The sequence below is a fragment of the Centruroides sculpturatus genome, unplaced genomic scaffold (genome assembly GCF_000671375.1).
Source record: "Centruroides sculpturatus isolate CEXI.00-Female unplaced genomic scaffold, Cexi_2.0 scaffold2017, whole genome shotgun sequence".
Taxonomy (NCBI): domain Eukaryota; kingdom Metazoa; phylum Arthropoda; class Arachnida; order Scorpiones; family Buthidae; genus Centruroides; species Centruroides sculpturatus.
In genome coordinates this window covers 60,094-87,943 of record NW_019386105.1, presented here as the reverse complement: position 1 = coordinate 87,943, position 27,850 = coordinate 60,094, and the positions used below count along the sequence as shown (strand labels likewise).

Here is a 27,850-nt window from a genome sequence, read left to right as displayed (position 1 = left end):
ATTTTTACCGGTCAGTATTTCGGTGCTAAAAATACTCCTAAAGTCCGTGAAACAGTCAGCTGGAAAATTGTCATTGGAACTTCAATCGCCCTTGTTCTAACTGGTGTGCTAACGGCTGCGGCCCTAGCGCCCAAAAACGACCAGGGGCTTTTTTACTTTTTCCTCTCAAACAACGGAGGGCCTAACAGCGCGGCGATTAAACACGCTAAAGAGTACTGAGCGCTTGTTTCGTGGTCATTTGTTTTGCTGGGTCTAGTTTTGCCGATCCAGTTCACGTTCGTTGAGTGAGGTAAGCCACTTATCCCGATGATTGTCTCAGGAACAGCTTTCATCATCAACAGTACGCTAAACCCACTGTTTATGACGGGCTACAACGGGTTGATCAAAAATTGGAGGTTTGACAACTACATTTCCGGTGACGCGGTTCGCCGGTACTTAGAAGGTGCTTTAGAAAATTGGGAACAAATTAACCGCGACATTCAGAACAACATCAATGTTCCCGCTAATATTCCTGGTCTAACGGCTGACCAAGTTAAGACAGAGTCAGAAAACATTTTAAACCTTGTAAACGCCAGAGGAACTGACGCCAGCTGGAACAGCGTCTGGCAAAGTCTCTCTGCACCTCAGCGCTGAATTGTTGTCGACTTAGCGCTTTGAAACGTGCCGGGTGCAATTTTGACTACCGCCGATATTCGAGACTACGGTCTTGATGCTGAAAGTGTCAATAACATTGAACAGCTCCGGGAAAACATCGTCACCGTTACGAGCGGTGCCGACGGACTTAACGTCTTGATGCCGAAAGCGGGTCAAAGTGCTAACAGTTCAATTGAAGGCATGGATTACGCTCTGATTGAACACGACGGTCACAACCCAATCTTCCGGGTAACCCAGTGGGGTATGGGAGTTAAGGGAGCCGCTTGAGGAACGATTACTTCCCGTGTCTTTGAAGCGGCAACTTACGTCGGGCTCTGCTTCCTAATGCCAAGCGTTCGTGCGGCTTTCAGTCCTTTCTCCCGCGACCAAGTTCTTTCCAAAGATCTGTTTGTGAAAGTGCTCGGAAACTTCGGGAAAATTGCTTTCTCGGACGTATTGTTCTCACTCTCCCTAGCGCTAGTGCAAATCGTGATGATTAAACTAGGGGGACCAACTTCCGGAGACTTAGGTATGAAAGCGATTGTGATCACGATGACGATCGTTAACCTATTCTTCGCGATTTTCCAAGGTTACCGGACTCTGATTCCTTACTACGTCGGAACCCGACTAGGAGCTGGTGACCCCGAAGGCGCTAAACTAGCCTTCAAACGCTTCTGCGGAATGGTGCTCATACTGTCATTAATCTTAGCTTTTATGCTACTGATGATCGGTATTTTCGGAATGGGACCAATCTTCCGTCTACCAGCCGGCAGCATGCTACTCTTCTACACCCAGTGGCACACCGTCTGGCACGCGTTCGGATTCTTCTTCCTATCGTTCACGATGGTCTTCCTATCGGTTCTGCGGGTAGGCGGAAGAGCGATGCTCTCCTCAGTCTTAGACGTTCTATCAGCTTACATATTCATCGTCGGATGGTTCTTAATTTCACTTGGAATTAGTTCCGCGATTTTGCCAATTGATCCTGAAACCAACGCCAAAGCAATTAACTGAACCGGAGTAACCGTGGCGCTAGTCGGCAACGGCTTCGGTGAATTAATGAAGTGCATCGTGCTTGGAATCGCTGTTTACCGCGTTGACTGAGCTCGCACACTAGTTTAAGCCACAGTCTTTTAATAAAAGTTCTGCTCCTGAGCGGGCGGAACTTTTTATTTTTGTATAATGGGAAAGTTGTTCTGACAGAAAGGTTAAATCGCAATGAATATATTTTTTGAAATGTTTGGAATTATCGGGGGAATTTTGGTGACAATCTCCTTCCTACCTAACGCCATCCGCACCATCCAAACTAAGCAAACTGCCAACTTGTCGCTTTCGCAGTACTTAATTTTCCACTTGGGAGCGCTTTTCTTCATGATTTACGGGATTATTCTCTTACTTGAGAATGGTCCGGCTGCCTACGGGGCTTACGGCTTAATCGTTTCCAACGCGATTGCTTTATTCATGAATTCAATCGTAATTTTCTACATTTTTCGCAACCGCCGGATTTAACTCGGTCACCGTTTTGGAAATCTTTCTTCCAGTTGCTTTTTGTTTATAATTTCATCGGTAAAGATTTGACTAACCGCTCCGGTTGTCGCTGGTTTTTTGTGGGTCAAACGATCCGACACCAAACTTCTTTACCTACCTGCTTGAGACGAATAAGGTTAGGCGGGTAGATCAATTGCAAAGGAAGCAACAGTGAAAAAAGGTTTTATCGTTAAAGGTCACATCGTTTACACTTCAAAACCAAGTCAGTTTGAACTAATCGAAAATGGCCACATCGTTGTGGAAGACGATGTCATCAAAGCCGTTGGCAAAGACATCCCTTCCCAGTACCATTCTTACCCTGTGAGCGACTACAAGGACAAGTTAATTATTCCTGGTCTAGTCGACACCCACATCCACGCTCCGCAGTTTACTAACCGCGGACTAGGTCTTGACAAGGAGCTTCTGCCTTGGCTAGAAACTTACACCTTCCCCGAGGAAACTAAGTTTAAAGACTTAAACTACGCCCGCAAAGTTTACAACGACTTCATTACCACGCTTTGGAAAAACGGGGTTACCTCCAGCGTAGTTTTCAACACGATCCACAAGGACGCGACTAAGCTGCTGTTAGACATGTTCAAAAAGTCCGGACTTTCATCGCTAGTTGGAAAAGTTAACATGGACATCAACTCACCCGATAACTTGGTTGAAAAAACCGAGGACTCGCTCCGTGACACCGAAGAAATCATTAAAGAATACCACGGTAAACACCCGTTGGTTAACCCGATCATTACCCCGCGTTTTGTGCCGACTTGCTCAGCCAAACTGATGCAGGGACTGGGAGATCTAGCCAAAAAATACCAAGTTCCGGTTCAATCGCACCTTTCCGAAAACAAAGGGGAAGTGGCTTGGGTCAAGGAACTGTTTCCCGATTCACCCGACTACGTATCGGTTTACGAGCGTTTCGGATTGCTGGAAACTCCAACCGTGATGGCGCACTGCGTTCAGTCTCAACAACCTGAGATTGAAAAACTGAAGAAATACGGCGTAATTGTTTCCCACTGTCCTTACTCCAACTTTAATCTTTTCAGCGGAATTGCCCCAATTCGACGCTTCTTTGATAACGGCGTTAAAGTCGGTCTAGGAAGCGACGTTTCCGGCGGACATGACAACTCGCTTTTACACAACATGGTGGCAGCGATCCACGGATCAAAACTACTCCAAGCTCACTTAGTTGAGAAGGAAAAAGCCCTAACAACTCCGGAAGCATTTTACTTAGCAACCAAAGGTGGCGGTGAAATGTTTGGTAAGGTCGGAAGTTTTGAACCAGGCTACCGTTTTGACGCGCTCGTGATTGACGACCGCTCGCTTGGTCAAAACAAACCGCTTGATCTATTTGAAAGAATTCAGCGCTTTGTCTACATTGGCGACGACCGCAACATTGAAAAAGTTTACGTCGGTGGAAAATTAGTTCCCCAGCCTAATTTGTTAGAAAAACCGGTTTTTTAACCGGCGCCGAGCACCCAACTATTTATGTAGTAAAATAGTTAATGAGTACGCGACTTATCACTAGTCAAGCTACTCGTCGTTAGGTGCGAATTGCATAACAAAAAGAAACTAAGTTCGATCGGACAGGCGCTAGTGGTTGGTTATGTTTTAACCACGCTGGCGCTTGGTCTGGGCAGCATCTGAGATTACAGTTTTATTGTCGGATGAATTTTGGGATCGCTCATTAGCGGTGCCAACGCTTGGATGAATAGTGCCTACGCCCGTTGGCTCCTTCAAAACAGTGCCAAAGGTTTCGCGCTTGGTTTACTAAGATCGTGAACTTTGCTGCTTGTGATGGCGTTAGTTTTAATCGGCGCCATCGCTCTCAACAAGTTTTTTAACGGACTCACGTGATCAGAAAGCAGTTGACTTAGCTTCACCCGACCGGTTAATGTTTTTACCGGAATTGGCGGCTACGTCCTGACTAACTACACGTGGGTCGCTTTTCTTTGCCGAAAATCTGAGCCGGAGCAACTAACCAGTGCAACAACTTAAGGAAGCGTTTTTTTCGGTTAAATTACAACCCCACATTTTCTCAATGATTTTGGTGGTGTTAATTTTAATCGTCTTGTCAATCGTTGTTTATCTCAAAGTTAGTAAACAACCGGCTAACCGCGCTCCAGTCGGAGTGGCCCAAGTGGCCGAGCACTACGTGATGGGAGTTGACAACCTTTACCGCGATGTGACCGGCAACAAACTTGAACGTCCGGCTCCTTACATCTTCACTTTGCTAACCTTTTTGGTTTTCGGTAACTTAATTTCGCTGGTTGGCGTGCCGGCTGTTTCAACTTCTTACAGCGTGACTTTGACTTTGGCGCTCGTTTCGTGAATGGGTGTTTACGTGGTTGGGATCGTTTACAAACGTTGGCGGTTTTGACTCCGTTTTTTAACTAACCCGCTCGAACTGATCGGTCAGTTTGCGCCGCTAATTTCGCTCTCTTTCCGTCTGTTTGGCAACATCATCGGCGGTTCGATCATTCTCTACCTGCTCTACTACATGACGGGCTGGATTTGGCAAATGATCCCGGTGGTTGGCGAGATTAACTTGCTCGGCGCCTTGATCGCGCCCGTCTTTCACGCTTACTTTGACATTTTCAGCGGAATCGTTCAAGCTTATGTTTTCACACTTTTAACGATGCTATACTGGTCATTAGAAACCGAATAAACTAATTTTAGGAAAGGAATCACTATGGAAAAAGGACTGATTGCGATCGGAGCCGCTCTGGCGCTTTTACCGGGAATCGGAGTCGGAATTTCGCAAGGCTACGCCGCCGGGAAAGCTTGCGAAGCCGTCGGACGTAACCCCGAAGCGCAGAGCAAAATCCGTACCACCATGATCGTCGGAATTGCGCTAACCGAAACGGCCGTAATTTACGGACTGTTGATCGCGTTTTTACTTCTGTTTGCTTTCGGAGGTTAGGAAAATATGTGGCAGGCTGTAAACATTGACATCGCCGATAAACTGTTTCCGACTTGACCTACGGTCGTCGCAACTTTACTAGCGCTGTTAATTTTGCTGTTAGTTTTGACCAAACTGCTTTACCAGCCCGTGCGGCAAATGTACCAAAAACGCCGTCGCTACATCCAGGACAACATTGACGAATCGGAAAAACAACTCGAAAAATCGCGCCAACACCAAGCGCTCGCTAACGACGAGCTGCTCCACGCTCGCAACGTAGCCCACGCGATCATTAGCGACGCTAAAAAAGAGGCGGAAAAGTTAAAACTGGCTACGATTGAAGAGGCCAAAGACCAAGCCGATTCGTTGCTTGAAAAAGCCAAAGTTTCGATCGAAAAAGCCCGCGCAGAGTTTTACAGCGACGCCCAGAAGGCGGTCGTTGATTTAGCGATTGACGCAGCTAAAAAGGTGATTGGCAAAGAAATGGATTCGGCAACTAACCGCAAACTAGTTGAAGAGTTCATCGGTAAAAAATAATGGATAGCACCCAAAGTACCGGTTACGCCCTAGCGCTTTTCCAGCTGGCTCAAAAAGCGCGTAAAACCGCCCTGCTTAAAAAGCAAGCCGCTGAGTTAGCGGAAGTTTTCAGAACCTACCCCGCCTTAGTCGCTTCGCTCGACTCGTATCAGTTGAGCGCTGAGCAGAAAAGCCACTTCATTGAGAAAACTTTGGCCCGCCGTTTTGACCGCTGAATGGTCAACTTACTGCTCATTTTGGCTCAGCGCAAAAACGTCCACTTAGTGCGCAAAATTTTGACTCAGTTTGACACCTTAGCGAGCCGAGCGCTCGGAGTTAAAAGCGGCGTGCTCTACTCAAGCGAAAAACTAATCGGTCGGCAAATCGCGCAAATTAGCAGCAAAATTAGTCGGCAAATCAAACAACCGGTTGAACTGATTAATAAACTTGACGCGGAGTTAATCGGCGGGGTCAAAGTGGTGATTGAAGACCAGGCGATTGACGACTCAGTCAGCGCCCGCCTAGAAGCGCTTCGCACGCGCTTGACTTTGAAAGGAATTCTCCCAGATGGCAACTAGAGCATCGGACTTAGCGGCGATCCTTAGGCCGCAAATTGAAAAATTTACCCACCAAATTAGCCCGCAAGAAAGCGGGTACGTCCTCAAGATTGGCGACGGGATTGCGACTGTCTCCGGTCTTGACAAAGTCATGCTTGGTGAACTGTTGAGTTTTGGCAAAGATCTTTACGGCATGGCACTGAGTCTTGAAGAAGACGCGGTTGGAGTCGTTTTAATGGGACCAGCGCGGCATGTGAAAGAGGGCGACGTAGTCAAACGCACTAAACAAGTTATTTCGGTCGGAGTCGGCGATGCTTTGCTCGGCCGCGTGGTCAACGCGCTTGGCCAGCCGATCGACGATCAAAAAGCTTTTAAAACCACTGCGCGCCGGGAAATTTTTCAAATTGCTCCCGGGGTTATGACGCGTCAGGAAGTTAACGAGCCGGTCGAAACGGGTATTTTGGCGATCGACTCGATGATTCCGATCGGCAAAGGTCAGCGCGAGTTAATCATTGGCGACCGCCAAACTGGTAAAACCGCCGTTGCGATCGACACGATCATTAACCAGCGCGGCAAAGATGTTTACTGCGTTTACGTAGCGATCGGTCAAAAAAGCTCCACGATTGCCCAAATCGTCGGTAAACTTAAGCGCTACAAAGCGCTTGAGTACACGACCGTTGTTGACGCTAGCGCCAGCGATCCGGCGCCGCTCCAATACATTGCTCCCTACACGGGAGTCACGATTGCCGAAGCTTGGCGCGAAAAAGGGAAGGACGTTTTGATCGTTTACGATGATCTCTCTAAGCACGCGGTTGCTTACCGGACTTTGTCGCTCTTACTGCGGCGTCCACCGGGTCGCGAAGCTTACCCCGGCGACGTTTTTTACCTCCACTCCCAACTCCTAGAGCGGGCTGCTAAAATTAACCCCGAGCACGGCGGCGGTTCAATCACCGCTTTGCCAATCATCGAAACTCAGGCCGGCGACATTTCAGCCTACATTCCGACCAACGTGATTTCGATTACCGACGGACAAATTTTCATGTTGACCAGTCTTTTCAACTTGGGTCAGCGCCCCGCCGTGGACGTCGGTTACTCGGTTTCACGGGTTGGGTCGGCCGCCCAAATTAAGGCGATTAAACAAGTGGCAGGCTCGCTGAAACTTGAACTCGCCCAGTACAACGAAATGGTTGACTTTGCCCAGTTTGGTTCCGATCTTGACCAGAGTACTAAGCGGGTTTTGAGCCACGGTAAAAAAGTGCTGGAACTGATGAAACAACACCAGTACGCGCCGATTGACCAAATTGACCAAGCCATTTTGCTCTTGGCTATCAAAGAAAAGTTAACCAATCCTTTGCCAGTTGAGCAAGTTAGCCAGTTTAAAGACGAACTTCTGCGCTACTTTAGCCGCGAATCAGTCGCCAAAAAACTGCGCTACCAACTTAGCCAGTCGAAAGCCTTTAGCCCCGAGCTTTACGAGCAAATTAGGTGGGAAGTTTACCGCTTTGTCAAAACTTTCCTAAAAACGATTAAAAACTACGTTGCCGACGAGCACGACCCAATGCCAAAAATAGAGGAGCCAGTTTCAAAGACCAATGCCGTCACTCCAAGAAATAAAAAGTCGCATAAATAGTGTCGTCGCGATTAAGAAGATCACCCGTGCGATGCAACTAGTCGCGACTTCTAAACTCCAGAAGTTGCGCCGTCACTTCGGCGCTTCGGATCAGTTTTACACCAGTTTAGAAGCAATTTTTTGACCGACTCTGTGCCACTTTGGCGGCGCTAAGGCACTTTTTGGGGATAACCCCAGCGCGCCGGTGCTCTGACTAGTCATCACATCCGACCTGGGACTGAGCGGTTCTTACAACATCAACATTTTAAAACTAGCCCAGTCGCACGTTGGTCCCCAAGACCGTCTCATCGTGGTCGGCACCAAAGGGGTGCGCTACTTTGAAACGATCGGTCGCGAGGTTGATTTAGCAATCGCTAACTTAGGTGAAAACATCACCTACGGCTCAATTAACCAAGTTGTCGACCGAATCGGCGATTTTTTGCTCGAGCAAAGCGTACGGGACCTAAAAATCATCAGCACTAAGTACATCAACTCGATTTCGTTTGAACCGCTCGTTTGATCTCTGGCCNCTCAGGCCGGCTAGCAAGTCGGTTAATTAGCGGGTGTTATAATCAAAAAATGTACCTAATTTTTTCCGACGCTGACCACACGATGTACGACCGAGGTCCGAATAGTTTAAGCCGTGAGAACGAGAGTAAAATTAGCCAAGTCCAAAACCAGGGCGCCGAGTTTGTGGTTGTAACTGGTAACGGCTACTTTCCGATGATTAAGGGGCTAGCGGCCCAGCTCAGGCTGCGCTACGTAGTCACTTCGACGGGCGCTTACATTTACGATCGCCAGTTAGAAAAACCGCTTTTTGCTAAGACGCTAGACCCCCAAGTTGTCGGCGCTGTTTACCAGCGTTTGGCCGACCAAGGACTTTACTTTTGCGCTTGAACCGAGCGCGATTTTTACATCAGCCCCGACCTCGGCGATCGACTTGACGCCCAGCATGAGATTCGTCTCCAAATGATCGGTGATTTAAAAGTTTTGCCTTTTGATCCAGCCGTGCCAGGACTTTTAAATCTGCTCGTGATTGCGCGTCCGGAGAAGCTAGTTCAAGCGCAAAAAGTTGCCCAAGAGTTGAAACTAAACTGGATTTTAGTCGACGAGCACACCGTGGCAATTTTACCGCCCGAAATTTCCAAGGGCTTTGCGGTCCAGTGGCTCGCCAAGCACTTAGGGGTGAGTTTGGAAAAAGTCATGACGATCGGCGACTCGGCCAACGACGTTCCGATGCTGGAACTACCGGTTTACTCTTACGCGGTTGCTAACGCGGATCAGAAAACTAAAAAGGCGGCTCGTTTTCACGCAGCTGCGGTCGAGCAAAACGGTCTAGCCTACGCGATTGACGACTTCTTTGACCGTCAAAAGGTTAATTTATTGCCGCCCGAAAGTTAACATGAACCGTCTCAAACCGACTGCTTACGTAGCCAAATATTTGCTCAACACCCAGGCGATTGCCAAGCGATTTTTACCGAAAAGTTTGACCACGCTCCAGTTTTTCCAGTGGGAAGATGACGTGGTTTTAGCGGGCATGAGCGAGGTGCTCAAATTTTTGAAGACCCAAACATCAACTCGCCATTACCAGATTCGCTACTTGCCTGACGGCGCGGTGCTCAAGGCGCGCCAAGTGGTTTTGGAGTTAGAAGGTCCCTACCATGAATTTGGGCATTACGAGGGCGTGATTGACGGGATTTTGTCGCGCTGCTCGTCTTTAGCCACTAACTCCCGCAACTGCGTGAAAGCGGCCCAGGGCAAAGAATTAATTTTCATGGGCGACCGGGCTGACCTTTACCTAAATCAGCCTTACGATGGAGAGAGTATTGCGATCGGCGGGATCCAAAAACAAGTTACCCAAGCCCAAGTCCTTGGTCACGCTGGCCAAGCCGTTGGTACGATGCCCCACGCCTTAATCCAAATGTTTGGCGGCGACGTAGTCAAGGCCTTGGAGGCTTTTGCCAGCGTTTTCCCCGACCAGCCGCTGGTTGCTTTAGTCGATTTTAACAACGATGTGATTGGCGAATCGCTGAGAGTTTGGCACCGCTTTGGCGCAAAGCTTTTTGGAGTCCGGGTCGACACAGCTCGCAACCTAGTTGATGCGCACTTCAAAGACGCTTCCCAGCGCGGGGTGACCCCGCGCTTAATCAAGGATTTACGCCGGGCGCTTGACAAGGCGGGCGCTCAGAAAGTGAAAGTTATCGTTTCCTCGGGTTTTTCGGCCGAGCGGATCGCCGAGTTTGAAAAACAAAAAACTCCGGTTGATGTTTACGGAGTGGGCGCAGCTTTAATGAAGATCGGCGTGCTTTTTTCGGCCGATGCGGTTAAACACGACGGGAAATTGATCGCTAAAGTTGGGCGCAAGTACCAACCTAGTCCCGAACTGAAGAAGTTTGGTTAGAGATTTAAGTTATTTTGGAAGTCACGTAAGCAACGCCTATTTGGGTGATAATTTCCCAAACTTTGCTCATTTTTGGTCCGAGCGTTTTTTTAATTTTTTGTCAGTTGGTTGGATCTGGCTCTTCTCTCAAGGCTTCCAAGAGCAGATCAGCGCGCGGATCGCGGAAGACTTCAATAGCCTCAAAGTTACCGTTGATTCTGTTGATTTTTTTCATTTTGACAACTCTGTATTCGATTAAGAAGTAAATGTTTCAAATTTGCCGATCGGTCAGTGTGGCGCGGTATTTTTCGTGCATGGGCAAATACTTTAAGTCTTCTAAAAATTTAACTAAAAAATCTTTGTCAATGCTTTGGATAGTTTTTTTCTCTTTTTCGCTCATTAGGCAATTGCCTCCACCTAGTTTTAAGTTAGCGGTTAAAAAATTTGTTTTGCATAAGTCATTTCAACGACTGACTAATTTAATTATGCGCTTTTGTGGGGATTTAGCAAAGTTTAAACTCTAACTAGTTTGCCGCTTCAGCAACGAGTTGAGGTTTTTGCTCCGTTTCAAGGCTCCGAACCAGTTGGACAATTTTTTCAATTTCCGCGTTTTTATTACGTCATCAGTTAGGACTCCAAATCCGGTGAATTGTTCAACCACGCGACTCTAGGTAAGCTTGGCGGTGGATATCTCTTTCCCGAGCCGTTTTAGAACTGTGGTAGAGTTTTCCATCGCATTCAATGCCCAGCAGATACTTGGTCTGATCGTGATTTTTAATCGCTAGATCAATCCTGTAGCCCCCGATGCCGACTTGTGTTTCCACTTTAAAATTGCGAGCCACTAATTCGTCGTAAACTTGGATTTCAAACTCGCTGTCAAAAGTTAACGTATCTTCTTCGCTAGGAGCATCGTTTAAAGAGTGTAATATTCTTTGTGCTTCGTTAGATTTACCATCGGAGATGGCTTCGGCGTATTGCAAGTATTTTTTGAGAATTTTCGGACCTCGGTTTTTTAAGTCTTCCACTCTCAGTTCTGACGATTTAACCGAAGTGACGATGTAGATTTTTAATTTGGCCCGGGTGACAGCTACGTTCAACCTATTTTCGCCACCTTCTTGGTTTAACCAACCGAAGTTACGTACCACTCGACCGCTTTCGTTTTTGGCATAAGCAAAGGAGAAAATAATGGTGTCTCTTTCGTCGCCTTGGACATTTTCAATGTTTTTAATGAAGATGCCTAGATCCTCGCCTTCGGCACTTCTTCGTTCCAATTCTTTTTTATAGATCGTGGCAAATTTAGGACTTTTTCGGCATTCTTCATCAATAAGATCTTCAATTAAATCTCGCTGGGCGCTGTTAAAGGTAATGATACCAACCGTTTCTTGTTTTTGTCTCCGGTCTAGAAATTGTTTAAGCAGTCTTAAAACTTGGACTGCTTCTTGGTGGTTAGTGCGTTTAACCCAAATTCCGTTCGGCACTTTTATCACTTCGATTGGCGGCGTAATCGGCTTTTCAAAGTTTGGTGACACGCGCAAACGACCGCGGTAAAAGGCGTAATTGGAGAAGGCAATCAATTCTTCGTACTTGGAACGGTAGTGGTAGTCAAGCATCGTCTGGTCGTACTTTGCGCACGCAAGGTCAAGTAAACTTTCTTCCTCAAGCGCAGCCTCGGAACCGAATTGTTCCTCTTCCTCAGTTTCGTCGTCGTACTCGATTCTTCCTACGCCCAAACTGGAAGGGCGGAGTTGTTTGTTGTCGCCGGCTACGAGCACCTTTTGGCCACGCAAAATGGTTGGAATCGCTTTTTCCACGTAAATTTGCGACCCTTCATCAAAAACAACTAAATCAAACATGCCCTTTTGAGACGGCAAAATTTCTGAGACTACTTCGGGCGTCATCAGCCAAATTTTGATTCCCTTAAACAATTCAAGGTGGAACTTATTTATGAACTTGTGGAGGCTCGGTTTTCTTTTGCCGTTAACGTTTCTCGCCAACTCGCCGAACCGTTTTGAAAGAGCGACGAATTTTTCCAATTTGATTTCTAAAATGTGTTTAATCTCTTTTTTAGTTAGTTGCCTTTTTTGGCGGATGTTTTCGGTAATCAGCGCCACGATTTGCTTGAATTCGGCGATCGTGTTAAATATCAAACGATTATCTTTTTCAAAATCACCGATTTTGTTAATTGCTAAAAATTCAAAGACACTTTTGGCTAAATCAGTTAATTCAGCGCTAGAATTTTCGCTCAGACTAAAAACTGTTTGGCAAAACAGTTTTTGATTTTCATCCAGTATGGAACCGACTTCTTTGACTTTTAGAAAATCAAAGTAGTCCTTTACCCCGTATAGTTGCTCGGGATGTTTGAAAAAAAGTTTTTTAGATTGTTGGTTGAGAAAATACGTTTTGATTAAATCTCTCAGCTCCGCTTTTCTTTTGCGCTTAGAAAATACACGTTTGATTCAGGCCGATTGCCAATAATAACGTTGGTTTACAACGTAAGTTTTTACCGCTTTCATCAACTTGGTGAATTGGTAATTTGATAAATTGGGTAGGACATTTTTTAGTCAGGGACTCTCGGAGTTCAATTTAGAATACAACTGGTAGTTTTTGAGTAGGCTAGCGTTACCGCATTTTTGGTGAATTTCTTTGGTCAGCCGATAAGATCATTCAAAACATTTTTCTGGAATAGTTTCAAACATAACGCCGTAGTTTTGAGATTTTTCTTTAAACTGGTTATTGACATTCTCGCGGTAAATTTTATACATCGGCAGATCATCGTTTTTACTGGTAAATAATTTTTCGGAAATTTGTTCTAGTTGAGCACTTTTTCCTTCAATTGAATCAGCTAATTTTGCTAAATTATCACGGCTGGAATAGAGGAGCCCCCGGTTTGAAATTAAATTGTCCATCTGGCGGTAAAAGTAATCTTTGTCTTTGGGGTCGCTTAGGAAGAGTGCGTATTTTGATAAGTCCCCAAGCCGAGAGTGAATCACTTCTAAAGCCGCTTTTTTCTGTGAGACCATTAAAACATTTTTATCCTTGCTGACAAAATCAGCGATCAAACTGGTGATCATTTGCGATTTACCGGTTCCTGGTGGCCCCTGCACGACTAACTTATCTTTTTGAGATATTTGGGCGATTGCGCTTTCTTGTGAGCTGTTGAGATCGTTTATATAGTGAAAATCCGACTCCTTAAAAACCGGTTTTCCCCGGTCTTCTTTTTCCTGATGAGTACTAACTTCATCGTCGTATAGGTTTATTTCTTGATCGTAACCGGCTAGTAGTTCATTGACCAGCGAGCTGAGTTCACCTTGATCAACTATTTTTTTGAAATCTTTTTGGATGGAAGTAGAGTAGAGAGAAAACTTGCCGAGCACGACATTGTTTTCCAAGTAAAACTCCCCGTTTTGAAAACGCGGGAAAGTTTCGCGCTTATATTCCACGAATTTTTGAGTTTTTCAGTTAGGAAGATTTTCTTCAGCCAATAAATTCAATTCGTTGACGTTGCGGTTTGTTCTTACATCATCTTGAAAAATCGTGACCCCGTTATCAGCGTAAACCGGGAGTAAATCATCTTTCAATTTAGCAGTGCTTACTTCATCCTTGGTCAGAGTTTCCAACTCCAGTTCGGCCCTAGCGCTTGTCTGATCCCGGGAGGGCTGATCTGTTTTAGCATAGTCATCTTCTCAATGCTCCAAGAGTTTTGGGTTAACTTTCTTCTCTGATTCGCTTCGATTGATCATAATACCGTTTTGAGCATAAAACTTTAACAATTCGTCATGGAAAGTTAAGGGATCAATTTCTTCAATGACCGGATCGGGCATTTCGCGGTTTAAGTTACTGTACTTGTTTTCTAACAAAATGAGATTATTGTTGTAAAGAATGTCTCTAGTCGTACTAACTTTGATCGTGAATGAATAGGTTGTCCGGGAAATTTCGACCGGAAATAGTACCAGAGGAGCCCGGACATTGAAATTGTCCCCTGCGATTTTGCCAATTACAAAAGGATAAGCCACGTAAAGTTCGTACTGACCGCTCTCTCGGAAATCCTTAGCGACCTCACGTGTAAGTGATACCAATCGTTTGTGCTTCAGACTATCGGCATAACTGCCTCGGTTAGGATTAAAGTTGCAAATCTCGATTTGTTGATTCTTGCGCTGGGAAATTAAAAAATCAACTAATTCTCGGTTTGTGTCTTCGTTTTCGCTGTGTAAGTCGATTCCAAATTTGGCCGGCAATTTGCCCGTGTATAGCAAACGGTTACGTTTGTTGATATTGACGAGTCTATCCTGTAATTTATCAAGTATTTTCTTGGTCTTTTGGTCAATTTGTTTTAGATCCACTTTTGAGTCGTGATAAATCTTCAAAACTCGCATAAATTCATCGCCGTATTTTTCCACAAAAGATTGACCAAGACCGTCAATGCCTAACATGTCTTCCTTGCGGCGAGGAGCTAAATGCGCCAATTCATTGAGAGCATTGTCGCTGCAAACGGGGGCTGTCCGACCGTAGTCGCGGCGCGACCTATCCTTAATTTTTTCGCGGGTATGCCAAAGCGATTGGTAAAGTTGTTCTTTATCCACTGTTAGATTCCTCTTTTATTCGTTTAGTTGCCTCAAATGCTGTTCTTAGCAAGTCATTGCCACGAACCGAGATCATTGAGTTAATTGGTAATCAGATTTAACACGCTCTCTCATTTTCGGCAGTCACATTCCTTTTAAACCTTAGCACAACCGGCGTTTCAAAACAAATTTTGGCTTATCAGTCTGACGGCTGAGAACGTTTTTCAAAACTTAAATTTTTAGATAAATCTACCAACCTAGGTTGGGAGGAAAATTGAAACTAACTAACTTTAAACCGCTAACTAGCGCTGAGCTTGACCAAGTTTCGGGCGGTTGGGCTTGGGTTGCCGTCGCGCTGCCGCTAATTTTCGGTTCAATCCACCAGCTCATCTCCGCGATGCACGCTTGAAATTCGCCCGTCGGCAGTTTTAAAGACGGCAAGCAAGAGATCAAGTGGGATAAACGCGATACGTCTAAACCGACAACCCAAACTTACCGCGTGGTTTACTATGCCTATTAAACATTTGCCGCACCAATTACGTCCGCGCGAAAAGTGTTTGCGACTCGGCGCCGAAAATTTAAGCGACATTGAACTGTTAGCCATCTTTTTACGTTCGGGTCAGCACCAGCAAGACGTGATTGATTTGGCCAAGAAAATTTGGCAAAGGTTTGGTACTTACACGACTTTAGCTTCGCTAGGCATAACTGATTGGCACCAAATTTACGGAATTGGTTTAGTCAAAGCGATTGAACTTAAAGCACTTTTTGAACTGAGTCGGAGAATAAGTAAGACTGCCGAGGGGAAGCGGATTGATAACGATTTCCAAGCCGCTAACTTCGCGCGCTGAAAAATCGCAGCAAAAAACCAGGAGCAGTTCCTGGTTGTTTTGTTAGATCAGAAAAACGTGATTCTTTACTGGGAAACGATTTACAAAGGCACCCACTCTTTTGTTTCAATCGAACCGGCCAAAATTATTGGGATTGTCTTATCTTTTCAAGCCCGCCGTTTTTACTGTTTCCATAATCACCCGTCGGGTAAAACCAATCCTTCGCCAGCCGACCGGATGATTACTTCCAAGATTGTGCAGTGCGCCAAAATATTTGGCATTCAACTGCTTGGCCACATCGTCGTTTGTGCCGACGGATCGTACCAAAAAATTTAGTAGCGGTAGTTGCGGGCGTTAGCCACGATCATGATTGATCCGACCAAAACAAAGATTGCGTTTAATGAACCGAGAATTCCGGCCACTAGACCTCTACTGTCGTTGACTATGCTAACTATGGCTGAAATTACGCTCAGCGACGAAAGAACAATTCAAACGATCGCCCAAATTTTTAGGGTGTTAGGATTTTTGACGATCATTAGCGGCAACACGTAAAGTAGTAGGAACAAAATGTTAGCCGAAAGGATACCTCAAAACATACCCATGACATTTTGGTCAGTACCGCGTCTATTAACCACGTCTACGATGCCCCATATAATCGCCACAAGCGTGATTAAGACACCGATTCACACCAAAAGTTTTCCTAAGAAAAAGTTGGGTTGACCAGCGTTAGTTTCGTAAGTTTCTCTCATTTTCTTATTTCTCCATTCGTATTTTTGATAGATTTTTGGTAAACCTAACGCTAAAATTATAATCTCTTTCGGAGTAAAACATTTCGGTCTTAACCCAAATAATCTTCCGAGACATTTTTTCTGAAAAAAACTTTTCAGCGTACTGACAATGCGCAATTGTCCTACCAACCAAAAGCATTACTTTTATATAATTTAGTCGTAAATAGGGATATTTACGCGATTGAAAAACGAGATGGGTTGGTGACTTTTAAACGTGGTTCAGTTGACCTAAGTCTAAATTGCAGCAAAAGACCAAGCACTGATTTTAAGCACTCATGTTTACCAACCCATTTGCTAAAGGGGAAAACATGTTTTTGAAAATGTCTTTGTTACTTAACAGCGCCGTCGCACTGGCAGCGCCTACCGCTGTCAGCAATGTTCACAGCGAGCAAAAAAATCAAACTGAGTGAAACTGTGGTGGCGAAAACATTCTAAAAAGCGAAGCGCAAAATTCGGTGATTCTTTGGGAAGAAGCAAAATTTTGGGAGACCGCTATCCAAGACACTTGGACTAACTTCGTTAACCATCAAATCACTGTGACTCACGCAGGGATCAATCGAATTATTTACCACCTTGAAAACGGAAGAGCGGGTAGTTTGCTAGCGTCTTTAATAATTTTTAAGCGACCTTTCATTTCTTCCGCAGCGATCGGGAATATTGTGGCTAAAGCTCATGATTGGAAAAATCTGGACAAAGGCAAAGGTGTGGAAATTCTTTATCTATTTGGCATTTTCCAAACTTACGCATGAGCTAGATAGGCATCAGAAAAACATTTTAGCGCTCTGCTACAAGGCGGAGCGTTTTTAATTAAAACGCCAAATAGGCTTGTTTTTGGTTGCACAACCGCCCCTCTATATAATTAAGTTGTAAATAGGGGTATTTACATAAATTGAAAAGCGAGATTGGTTGGTCAAGAATTTAGGTTATTAAGACATTTGCAGCAATGCTATATGTCGCTTTTAACGAGGAAATTTGGACTTGCCAGTTCTTCGGTTGAAAGGGAAAACATGTTTCTAAAAATGTCGTTACTACTTAACAGTGTTGTAGCCATGAGTGCTCCAACTGCGCTGGTTAGCGCGACAAATCAAGAGGTTGAACAAGTCAAATGAAATTGCGGTGGAGAGAACATTTTGAAAAGCCAGTCGCGGCGTTCACTAGTTCTTTGAAATGAAGAAAGGTTCTGGAAAGAACACATCCAAACCGGATGGACCAACATTGTTAACCAAAGAGTCACACTCAGTCACGACGCCATCAAAAAAATGGTCCATCACGTTCAGTCCGGACGTATAAACTATGTGATAGCGTCTTTGGTGATTTTCAAACCTTCCATTAATGCGCTGATCCTCCCCCACTTAGTTGGCAGTGCCTACCGCTGACGGGATTTAGACAAAGGTCGGGGAGTTTACGTTCATTATTTGTTCGGAATGTTTGAAACTAACGCCTGGGCGAGACTGCACTAACAAGATTTAACAAATGCTTTAACACTCCGTTGTGAAACGGAGTGTTTTTAGTTAACTATTTTTAGGTGACTAACGGACTTTTATATAATCTGAACGTAAATAGAGATATTTACAAAAATTGAAAAGTGGGATCGGTCAGTCAGTGTTTTAGCTAGACAACCGTTTTGGACAAGCGCCAAAACGGTTTGTTTTGGTTAGGACCTTAAACCGGCTAGTTCCGCGTGCAAAGGAGAAAAACATGTTTCTAAAAATGTCGTTACTACTTAACTGCGTGCTCGCCATGGGAGCGCCGACTGCGCTCGCAAGCGCCACTACTCAAGAGGTTGAGCAAGCCAAGTGAAACTGTGGCGGAGAAAACATTTTAAAAAGCGAACCGCAACGTTCAATTGTTCTCTGAGAGGAAGAAAAATTCTGGAAAGAACACGTGCGAGATACGTGAGAAAACGTTTTCTACCACAAAATTGGTATCAGTCACTTCGGTGTTAATAAAATGGTGGAACACCTTGAGAATGGTCGCGCCGGTTCTCTGATTATTTCTTTGATATATTTTCAACCTTACATCCAAGCCAAAGTAATTCCGCACCTAGTTTTCAGCGCTTACCGTTGACGCGAATTAGACAAAGGTTACGGAATTTTTGTCAAATATTTGTTCGGACTGTTTGAAACTGAATCTTGAGCCAGAGGACGTTTGGTAGACGAACGTTACGACTCAGCACTTCTTTCGTAGACGGATTAAAACAAAAAAGCGCTCCGCGTTCAAAGCGGAGTGCTTTTTTACGTAGCACAAAATTTTAAACTAATGGCACGCTTGACTAGTTTTGACAATGATGAGGATTGATCCGATCATGGTCAAGATAGTTACGGTTAGACCCAGCACGGTCGACAAGGGTCCGTACATTCTGATTGAGAAGGGCATTAAAATCGGCAAAAAGATTAGGCTGATGCCAGCTAGAACTAATCAGACAATCGCTCAGACTTTAAATGTTTTGGCTCTTTTGACGATTAAAAGCGGCAGAACATAAAGAAGGTTACCGAAAACCGAGTATATGTTGGTTGTTAGTAGTAAGGAGCGGTCCCTAGCGCTGGGATAAGCTATGTTGTCGGGTCGATAGTCTATGTTGTCGGGACGATAATCTATGTTGTTGCCGGGCCATAGGTCGCTGCCTAATCAGACAAAGTATAGGAAAGAACCGATCAGCGACAGGAAGACCGCTATTCAAATAAGTAACTTACCTAGGAAAAGGTTGGGTGCCTGAGTCACAACTGGCTCGATCGGACTTATCTCTGGATTGGTTAGCAACTGCTCAGAGTCAGTTTCATGGGTTGGTTTCATTTGGGCTCCTCCGCTTAAACGCTAAATTAAGTTGGCGTAAAATCAGGTTTTTTCATTATAGACTATGTGGCCAATTTTTTAGTTGACTAGCGACCTCGAGCGTCGCTCGCCCACGGCAGGCCAAGGTTTATGAAGTATAATTCGCTTATGGCTAACCCGCTCGTAGAACGTTGGCAAAACGCCTCGGTTCAAGACCCTCTTTACCGGCGTGATTTAAACCATTTGATTCGCAAAGATTTGAGCGTTCGTTTCCAAGAACCGCTCGTTTTTGGCACCGCTGGCATGCGCGGTTTGATGGGTTTTGGACCCGACCGAATTAACGAACTAACTATCGCTGCGGCCAGTCAAGCTTACGCCCAGTACCTTCGTTCGTTATCGCCAAAAGTGCTCAAGCAGGGCGTCATCATAGGACACGATAACCGCGCTAACTCGGACTTTTTTGCCAAAGTGACTTACGATGTTCTAAGAGCGCACCAGATCAAAGCTTTCTTGTTTGAGGCGAACGAACTCCAGCCTTCACCGCTAGTTTCTTACACGGTTCGCAAACTATCTTTGGCGGGCGGAATCGTAATTACCGCCAGTCACAATCCCAAGCAGTACAACGGCTTCAAAGTTTACGATCACCTTGGCGGTCAACTAACTGGCGAGGCCGCTAAAACCGTTCAAACTAACATGGTTAAAATCGACCCGCTCGACGTCAAACGGAAAGCTGGTAGTTACTCTTACGTCAGTCAAGACATCGTTGAAAGCTATATTCAAGCTCTGCTTCAGCTCCGGCAAAGACCCGACGACTCAAAAGTTTTAAAAGTCGTGTTTTCTCCGCTCCACGGCACGGGCGGTAAAGTCGGTAATGAGTTGCTCAAACGAATGAACATTGACCATCTTAACGTTAGTAAGCAGATGGAACCTGATCCAGAGTTTAGCAGTCTTAAATCACCCAATCCCGAGGATGGCCACGCCTTTGCCCGCTCGGTTTCTTTAGCCCGGACTAAGAAAGCCGACTTAGTGGTGGTGACTGATCCCGACGCCGATCGCTTAGGTGTGGTCGTTAAGTACAAGCACCGCTTTAAGTATTTAAACGGTAACCAAGTGGCGGCGCTTTACCTAGATTATTTAATCAACCAACTTAAACTGAGCGGTCAGTTACCCAAACGAGGTTACATCATTAAGACAACCGTTTCGGGCCAACTGCCAGTCCAAATCGCCCGCCGCGCGGGGTTAAAAGTTTACGAGACGCACGTCGGTTTTAAAAACATCGCCGAGAAAATTGAATCGCTCAGCCAAACTAACCAGCAGTTTGTTTTTGCTTACGAAGAATCGTACGGTTTTTTACTCAACCCGAGTGTCAGTCGCGATAAAGACGCGCTCCAAGCTTTGGTCGGCGTAGTTGAAATGGCTAACTATTACAAAACGCAGGGCACAAATTTGTACGAACGCCTGCTGGAACTTTTTAAAATGCACGGCATTCACCGCTCAATCGTGATGTCAAAAGTGCTCACACCAAGTGCCCAAGCCAAGCTTTTCACTCGAATCAAAAAGGTTCGCAAAATAGCCGGTTTAAAAGTGGTTGAAAGCGTCGACTACAACATCGGACGCCACTCTTTGCCTAACCAAAACATGCTCAAAATCACTTTGTCAAACGGTACATGGTTTGCAATTAGACCCTCAGGCACCGAGCCGAAAGTGAAAATTTACATTCAGACGATCGGCACGACCGAGCAAGAGTTAGTTGACATTGTCACCACCGAAAAAACGATCAGCAACTTGATTGAAGATAATATCGAGTCGCCGATCGCAACCAAGATCAAAGCTAGTTCGGTGATTCGCTACGGGCTTTTCATCGCCGTTATCGCCGCTTTGCTAGCGATTGTTTTCCTTTACGTTTATAAGGGCGCGCGAAACCGGACCGTTTTTGATGTCGCTCACTTAGTTTTTAGTTCGCAGATGCGCATCGTTTGGTTTAGTTTAGTCGTTTGAATGACTTTTACGCTTGTCTTGGAAGCTTGGGTGCGAAAAAGGATGTTGGCGCTCCAGAACGAAAAGGTTAAGTTTCACCACTTAATCATCGCTTCTTTCATGGGTCTGATGATCACATTCGTGACACCTTTTTCGATCGGCGGCGACGCGATTGGCTACTGGTACTTAAGACGTAAAGGGGTTCGTCGCGGACCGCTTTTGTCGGCGATTATTTCTTCGCTGGTCATTTACCAAGCGGGCATCGTTTTACAGACGGCGGCGCTATTACCGATTGGTTACCCGATTTACCGCGACTTTTTATCAACCAACCAAACCGGTTCGCGTGCGACTCTAATTTGGTTTTTAGTCGGTCTTTCGTGAAATCTCTTCGCTACGATCATGATTTTTCTGCTTAGTTTACACGTCCGCTTTCAACACTGAATCGTTGATAAAACTATCTCATTCCTAGAGTGGTTGCCCTTTGTGAGAATTTACGACCCCGGTATTTGAGCCGCTCGAGTGCAGTTTGAATTCGCCGAGATGCGCCAGGGCATGCGGTCGCTTTGAGCCAAGTGGTGGATCATCTTTGAAATCATCTTTTACACTTTTTTACCGGTTTTCTTTCAACCCCACGCTCTTGTGTTGGCGCTGGGTGGATTTGTGCGCACCGATTTATCGCGCGGAACTTACTGGTCGCAGATCGTCACCTTTGACATTATTAAGACGGCCAACTCGCTCTCGATCACGCCCGGCGGCAGCGGGACTGGCGAATGACTTAACATCACCGTTAATAAATATCTGTACCAAGATTCGCAGTTTTTACACGAGAACAATTTGACACCCGAGTCGCTCGCTTCGGGAATTGACCTAAACTGGAAACTGCTTTGAGTTTGGCCTTCGCTAATTATGTCGGCGTTGCTGGTCTTTAACATCACCGTTGGCGAACGCCGCGTCAGACGTTACTCACTGATCAACAAAAATTTGCGTTTAGCTGGCAAAAAACTCGGTCGATCCACCCGCGTTTACTATTACACGGCTCTGCCTTGGATTTTAATTTTGACGATCTGAATTTTACTGATCTTCTTCTACCCGAACTAAACTAAGCCGCCCGCCCTTTTTAACAAGGTGCCAGTTAGCTTGCAAAACAAACTTTTGGGCTTGGGTTTTGCTGAGGCAAAACTGGGTGATGTTCTCGAGCTTCTTGGAACTGATTTTAATCGGTGCGTCGGCCAGGTAAATTAGTTTCCAAACCAGTCCAGCTTGGAAAGTTTGCCGTTCTAAAAATTCGATCCGAAAACCGGTCTTTTGCCAGTGTCAAAACAGCCGGTTAACTTTGCGGTTTTTCTTAACTAAGATTTGGTTGCTCAGGCAAAATCAGCGGTAGTAGGCCCGTTTTTTAGCGAGACTCAACTCGGCTAATTTGGCGCGGATCCGACTCCGGGCGTACTGGAGATCGCAGTTAGTTAAGTCGTTCGCGTAGACCATTTGACGTCGGGTCAAATAAGCGGTGATCTCCTCTTTTCAGTAGCGGTGCAAAAAAGGTCTTTCGACGCGCATGCCCTTGATTTGGTGCTTTTTCCTAATGCCAAAGTACTCCGGTTCGCGCTGGGTTTTTTGGTGCCAAAGCGCCGTTTCTAGGAAGTCGTCTTTGTGGTGGGCTGTCAAAAGCGCTTTTGCTTGGTAACGTTGGTAAATTTTGGCAAAAAAAGCGTAGCGGATTTGGCGCGCTCGGGCTTGGAAGTTGCCTGGGCCGCTAATTTTTTCGGCCCTTAAAACGTGGCACTTGATCTGGTAGCGCTGGCAGTAAGAGCGAACCAAAGTCTCCTCGGCGTCGCTCGTTGGCCTGGTGCCGTAGTTGACGTGGGCGACGACGACTTTTTTGCGCCGGTACTTGTGGAGCAAAAAAACCGAGTCGGGACCACCGCTGACAGCTAAAACTTTCATGCTTTGATTATAGTCTCCGTTAGTGAAAGCGATTCATCGCGCTTTCCAGACCTTCATCAACCACAGTTTTAACCATTTCAATCAGACGTTTTTTTTGATTATTTAAAACTGCGATTTGAGCGGCGTTAAAGGGACTAAGAACGTAATTTTCCAAGTTACCCTGAACCGGTCCGATCCCGATCCGCAATCGCATAAAATCGGCTTGACCTAACTGGTCGATCACGTTTTGAACGCCGTTGTGACCGCCGCTTGATCCGCCTTGGCGCAGTTTGATAACGCCCGTTGGCAGCGCCGCTTCGTCGTAGATCAGTAAAATTTGCGGCGGTTCAATTCGGAAGTAGCGGGCGAGTTGAATAACAAAGTGACCCGATAAATTCATGTAGGTGCTCGGCTTAGCTAAAATCACTTGCGCAGACTTACCAAAATGACCTTCAAACTTACTTTGATCAAGCGGAATGTTTCAAGTTTTGCTCAAAGCATCAACCGCTTTGAACCCGATGTTGTGGCGCGTGTTGGCGTACTTAGTGCCTGGGTTGCCAAGTCCAACAATCAAAATCATTTTTGAATTATAACGCTAGCTAGGCACCGGCTCCAGTCGCTGGTGGCTCAAGATGTGACTCTTTTGGCGGTCGCAGGCCAGCGCAATCATAGCCGCGTTGTCGGTGCACAGCTCGGGTCTGGGGATTAAAACGCGCTCGTGGAGTCGACTAAATTCGCGGCGCAGTTCGGAGTTAGCAGCGACACCTCCGCTCAAAATAATGCTCGCGTAAGTTTGGGTCTCCAAATGTTTCTTAAAAGTACCGATCACATATTGGCAAATGTGGTACTGAAAACTTTTGGCGACCAGCAGTTTTTTTTCGGTTGTGATCGGTCGGTTTTCCCGCAAATACTGCTGCACTTTAGTCTTGATACCTGAGAAGGAAAAATCACCTTGCTCAAGCAGATCCAAACTAAAATCGATTAAATTTTCGCTCTGGTAATCTTGGCTAATTTTATCGATGGCTGGTCCGCCGGGAAAACCAATTTCTAGCGCCCGGGCGACTTTATCAAACGCTTCGCCCAGCGCGTCATCGCGGGTCTCGGCTAAAAGTTGGAAAGTTAAGTAGTTGTCAACCCGCCAAATTTGGGTGTGACCGCCCGACACAACTAGGGCTAGGGCGGGAAAGGCAATTTTTTGGCTAAATTCAACGCTCAAAATGTGGCCGTGCAGATGGTTAATCCCGAAGAGCGGTTTTTGGTAAACAAAACTGATCGCTTGGGCCGTCAGGCGACCAATGTGGAGCGAACCGATTAAGCCTGGTTTTTCCGTGTAGGCAATCGCGTCTAGTTTTGATAGGTCAAACCGTTTGGTAATCCGCGGCAGGAGCTCGGCCAAGTTTTGGCTGTGTAAACGGGCCGCGAATTCGGGTACGGTGCCGCCAAAGTGAGCGTGAAACTCGGCCTGGCTTTTTTGCTCAAGCGCCAAAATTTGCCCGTTTTCATAGTAGGCGATTGAGGAGTCATCGTGCGACGTTTCAAAAGCTAGAATTTTCACACTGCCGCCTCCGGTTCTTTGAGATAGATTGGCTCTAGGGTCGCGAGATCCTCGGCTTTTTTAAAGTGGCTTAACACCGCGCCCGGGTGTTTGAAAAAAGCCCGGTAGTAGTCAAAGGGCTCGCTCGGACAAAGACGCACTAACTGGCAGCTCAGCTGACCGTTTTGGATTTTGCCCAAGTAACTTTGGGTTTTGGAAGCTTTTAAGTAGTAAGTTCCGTCGGACTGGTTGGTGATGAATGAGAACGTGTTTGCCACTCAGAGCTCGGACCGGGTAGTCAAAGCGATGCTGCGGGCTAAGACTAGGCTCGCCCGACTGCCCATGAAAGATCCGGGACCGAGCGTGACGTAGTAGCGGTCAATTTGGTCGGCTCGGAGCGAGTTTTCGCTGATTAACTCTTGAAACACCTGGGGTAAATTTTCGCTCTTTTCGCGGCAGTCAACTAGGTGACGCGTTCAGACGATTTGCTCGTCTTTAACGAGCGCCACAAAAAGGTCGGGCAAAGTTGTTTCAAAAATAACTCGGTACATGACAGAAATATTTTAACTCTAAAAGTGGGCTCTTAAAAAGTTAATCTTGGCGCCAAGCCGAGACCACTTAGTTTCGTATTCGCTGGGAAAGTCGCTGCGGCCACTTGTCTCGGCGTGCCAGTCGTAGCTGACCTTTTCAAGTTTGAGACCAAAGTTCTTAATCGATGCCAGCGACCAGTCAAAAAAAGCGCGGTTGTCAGTCTTGAGTTGTAAAACGCCGCCCGGCTCTAAAGCCGCCCGGTATATTTTGAGAAACTCCTGGTCGGTCAGTCGCCTCTTAGCGTGGCGTTTTTTAGGTCAGGGATCAGGGAAAGTTAGTCAAATCTGAGCCAGTTGGCCTTCGAAAAGCCGCGGTAAATGTTTGGCATCACCGACCATGATCCGTAGGTTTGGTAGGGAAGTCTTAATCTTAGAGTCGATAAAACTAACCGCCGCGAGATTTTTTTCAAGACCGATAAAAGTTTGGTTTGGTTTTGCGCCTGCCCAAGCTACTAACATCGCTCCTTTGCCGGTGCCGATTTCTAAAATGGTTCCCTTAGCTAAGCGGTAGGGGCATGCGGTAATCAGGTAGGGCGAGCGGATAAAACGCTCGATCAAAGACTGTTTTTTGCGGAGGTGCACGCTCAAATGATAGGGAAAAAGACTATAATTTCGGCAGAAAGTTAGCGATCATGAGCTGAAAAATTCCCCGCCCGAGACGTTATTGGTTATCGCTGCGCCGCACTCGTAATTTGATTGGTTGAGGTGTCGGAGCGCTGTTTGTGACCGCGATCGGTTCGCTCGGTCTGAGCATTTACGCCTTCACCCGCGGTTTTGGCGAACAAAACCGCTCGGTCACGCCGGCCCAGTGGATGGAAATATCCTACTGCGGAGTGCCAATTCGCGAACGTAACTTAAAACACTTTGGCAGCGAAAAAGAGCCGGTCTGGTTTTTAGGCGAGCGCGGCTTAGAGATGCTGAGGCAGAGAATGGACTCGGACTTGGGTGTCGGACCAGAAATTTACTCGCTCAAAGAAATTATCTTAACCGAGGAAGGTTCAGACGCGCTCATCTCGGATTCGGTCAACGGAACTTATTACCCGGGTACCTCGCAAATCATTCTTAACATCAGCCCGCTCGTGCCGAGTTTCTCTAACCAAAGTCAAGCGCCTGACGCTAAGCATTTGGAAACGATGGTGGAACTGATTTTTCAAACGCTTTACCACGAGTACCGCCACCACGAAGCCAACACTTGACTGATGAACTTAGAGAGCGACGATGCGACTTGGGTGAGCGACGAAATTTACTCCCATCCGGGCGTGGTCCAGCCTTGAAACCAGTACTTTTTGGGTCGGTTTAAGGAACTGCTCCGTTACGATGTGCCAACGCCGCTCTACAGCGATCCCTACGTTTACGAAAGTTTTATCTCTGAGCATCCGATGTTGGAGAAAATTAAACTGAAGAATAGCAAACAAACTAAGACGGTAGCGGTTAAATCAATCGGGACAATTTACGATGCTAAAACGCTCTTTGAAACGGCTAACAGTTCTCAGCCAAACTTTGCAAAAATTTGGGAGGGGTTTGATAATAACGAAGGTTACGCGTTTTCGCCGGCTTACCCGAATTGGGAATGACCGCCGCTCAACCCCGAAGAAGCGAGCGAGCGGATTTCGTATTTATTTTCGGCCCACGAACTTTTCGCCCGCAAATACATGCAACTGACGATGCCCTTTCGGAGTCGCGACCTTGTCCTTCCCTCGGGAGCTTGGGAAGCGCCCTACGGTCAGGGACGGCAACACTTAACTCTTTACTTACGCGACACACTAATGTACAGCGAAGGTTTTCAGCAAAACGACGTTTACTTGAGCGACCGTCCCTTTGCTGATTCGGCTACTTCAAGCGGATTAATCAATTTATGACGCGAACACAACGGCCACTTCAACGCGGCTGATTTAGCGCTAATTTGACACCAAAACACCTCGCGCAACTTGAGTAACGCCAAAGGCGGTATCATCCGGGTGCCGATGAAGTCCGACGCCGAAGTTGACCGGATTAAGTTCGCCGGCTGACTAGATCCGGCCCAAGCCGATTACAACTACGTCGGTTACATCAAGGAGGACGGACAGTTTCGGGCGATTCCGATCACCAAGCACCCGCGGGCTTACGACTACCACGCTTTGACCCACTTAGCTTCTTCTGTGCGCTCAATCTACTCATCGGTCGACACCCACACTTTCTACGTGACTAACGGCGAATCCGACGGTTGACTGCACGGTCCCGAACTAGTCGGCAAAACTTTGTACTTTGCTAAGGACGAATTTGGCAAAGATCGCAGACCGCTCGAGTCGCTTAAACCGGCCCAAACCGGACCGGTTTGAACGAAAAAGTTTTCCAATCCCCACCGCGCTAAGCGAATCGGTCGCACTTACCAAGCCGTTTTAGATTCCGATCTGCGCGTCCAAATCCAACTTGTTAGCAATGGCTAAACTAACTATGCGAAAGGAACATTAGTGGACGGGTCTTTGCCGGTCATGAATTCGATTATCAACGTCCAAGCCTACAAACACGACGGCACGCTTTACCGGCAGTGAAACGGCGTGAAAGTGGTTGAGGTTTCCCAGTATTCGATCGCTCTTTTGATGTACAAAACTAAAGTCCAGGAAAGAAAAGGTTCGCGCTGAATAATGCGCGAACCGCTCGTCTGATTTTTACCGCTTGACCGCTTTTTCAACACAATGTGTTTAATTCGCCACACCGGTATTTACTACTACATTAACTTGTCTTCGCCGCCTCTTTTTGAGGATAACACGATTAAG

At 46.2% G+C, this 27,850-nt stretch overlaps 7 protein-coding genes across 7 annotated transcripts; 4 read left to right on the top strand and 3 right to left on the bottom strand.

Annotated features, from left to right (window-relative positions):
- Positions 1 to 1,185: 1,185 nt before the first annotated feature.
- LOC111613628 (guanine deaminase-like) lies at positions 1,186 to 4,504 on the top strand. Its single transcript, XM_023354983.1, has 2 exons — positions 1,186 to 1,500; positions 2,299 to 4,504. The coding sequence occupies exons 1-2, from the start codon at positions 1,186 to 1,188 to the stop codon at positions 3,622 to 3,624; spliced, it is 1,641 nt and encodes a 546-aa protein (XP_023210751.1). The 3' UTR covers positions 3,625 to 4,504.
- Positions 4,505 to 5,833: 1,329 nt separating this feature from the next.
- LOC111613627 (ATP synthase subunit alpha-like) lies at positions 5,834 to 7,765 on the top strand. The gene has a single exon (XM_023354982.1). It carries the CDS (start codon positions 6,146 to 6,148, stop codon positions 7,763 to 7,765), a length of 1,620 nt encoding a protein of 539 aa, XP_023210750.1. The 5' UTR covers positions 5,834 to 6,145.
- A 948-nt stretch (positions 7,766 to 8,713) lies between these two features.
- LOC111613626 (5-amino-6-(5-phospho-D-ribitylamino)uracil phosphatase YwtE-like) lies at positions 8,714 to 9,145 on the top strand. Its single transcript, XM_023354980.1, has one exon. It carries the CDS (start codon positions 8,714 to 8,716, stop codon positions 9,143 to 9,145), a length of 432 nt encoding a protein of 143 aa, XP_023210748.1.
- Positions 9,146 to 10,777: 1,632 nt separating this feature from the next.
- On the bottom strand, positions 10,778 to 12,022 carry LOC111613625 (uncharacterized ATP-dependent helicase MG140 homolog). Its single transcript, XM_023354979.1, has one exon. It carries the CDS (start codon positions 12,020 to 12,022, stop codon positions 10,778 to 10,780), a length of 1,245 nt encoding a protein of 414 aa, XP_023210747.1.
- A 7,216-nt stretch (positions 12,023 to 19,238) lies between these two features.
- LOC111613624 (phosphoglucomutase-like) lies at positions 19,239 to 21,068 on the top strand. Its single transcript, XM_023354978.1, has one exon. The coding sequence runs from the start codon at positions 19,239 to 19,241 to the stop codon at positions 21,066 to 21,068; it is 1,830 nt and encodes a 609-aa protein (XP_023210746.1).
- Positions 21,069 to 23,010: 1,942 nt separating this feature from the next.
- On the bottom strand, positions 23,011 to 23,370 carry LOC111613623 (peptidyl-tRNA hydrolase-like). Its single transcript, XM_023354977.1, has one exon. It carries the CDS (start codon positions 23,368 to 23,370, stop codon positions 23,011 to 23,013), a length of 360 nt encoding a protein of 119 aa, XP_023210745.1.
- A 195-nt stretch (positions 23,371 to 23,565) lies between these two features.
- LOC111613622 (tRNA N6-adenosine threonylcarbamoyltransferase-like) lies at positions 23,566 to 24,494 on the bottom strand. The gene is made up of 2 exons (XM_023354976.1): positions 24,464 to 24,494; positions 23,566 to 24,074 (listed from the first exon to the last, which is right to left on the bottom strand). Exons 1-2 carry the CDS (start codon positions 24,492 to 24,494, stop codon positions 23,566 to 23,568), a joined length of 540 nt encoding a protein of 179 aa, XP_023210744.1.
- Between the last annotated feature and the right edge of the window lie 3,356 nt (positions 24,495 to 27,850).

What these genes read in the sequence shown, in the direction of transcription:
- LOC111613627 (XM_023354982.1), top strand. Translation starts at nt 6,146, where the DNA reads ATGGCAACTAGAGCATCGGACTTAGCGGCGATCCTTAGGCCGCAAATT.
- LOC111613625 (XM_023354979.1), bottom strand. Translation starts at nt 12,022, where the DNA reads ATGACGCCCGAAGTAGTCTCAGAAATTTTGCCGTCTCAAAAGGGCATG.
- LOC111613624 (XM_023354978.1), top strand. Translation starts at nt 19,239, where the DNA reads ATGGCTAACCCGCTCGTAGAACGTTGGCAAAACGCCTCGGTTCAAGAC.
- LOC111613623 (XM_023354977.1), bottom strand. Translation starts at nt 23,370, where the DNA reads ATGAATTTATCGGGTCACTTTGTTATTCAACTCGCCCGCTACTTCCGA.
- LOC111613628 (XM_023354983.1), top strand. Translation starts at nt 1,186, where the DNA reads ATGACGATCGTTAACCTATTCTTCGCGATTTTCCAAGGTTACCGGACT. An exon ending in TCTTCCTATCGGTTCTGCGG is followed by an intron (nt 1,501 to 2,298) that starts GTAGGCGGAAGA and finishes GAATAAGGTTAG; the next exon opens with GCGGGTAGATCAATTGCAAA.
- LOC111613622 (XM_023354976.1), bottom strand. Translation starts at nt 24,494, where the DNA reads ATGACTCCTCAATCGCCTACTATGAAAACGG. An exon ending in ATCGCCTACTATGAAAACGG is followed by an intron (nt 24,075 to 24,463) that starts GCAAATTTTGGC and finishes TCCAACTTTTAG; the next exon opens with CCGAGACCCGCGATGACGCG.
- LOC111613626 (XM_023354980.1), top strand. Translation starts at nt 8,714, where the DNA reads ATGATCGGTGATTTAAAAGTTTTGCCTTTTGATCCAGCCGTGCCAGGA.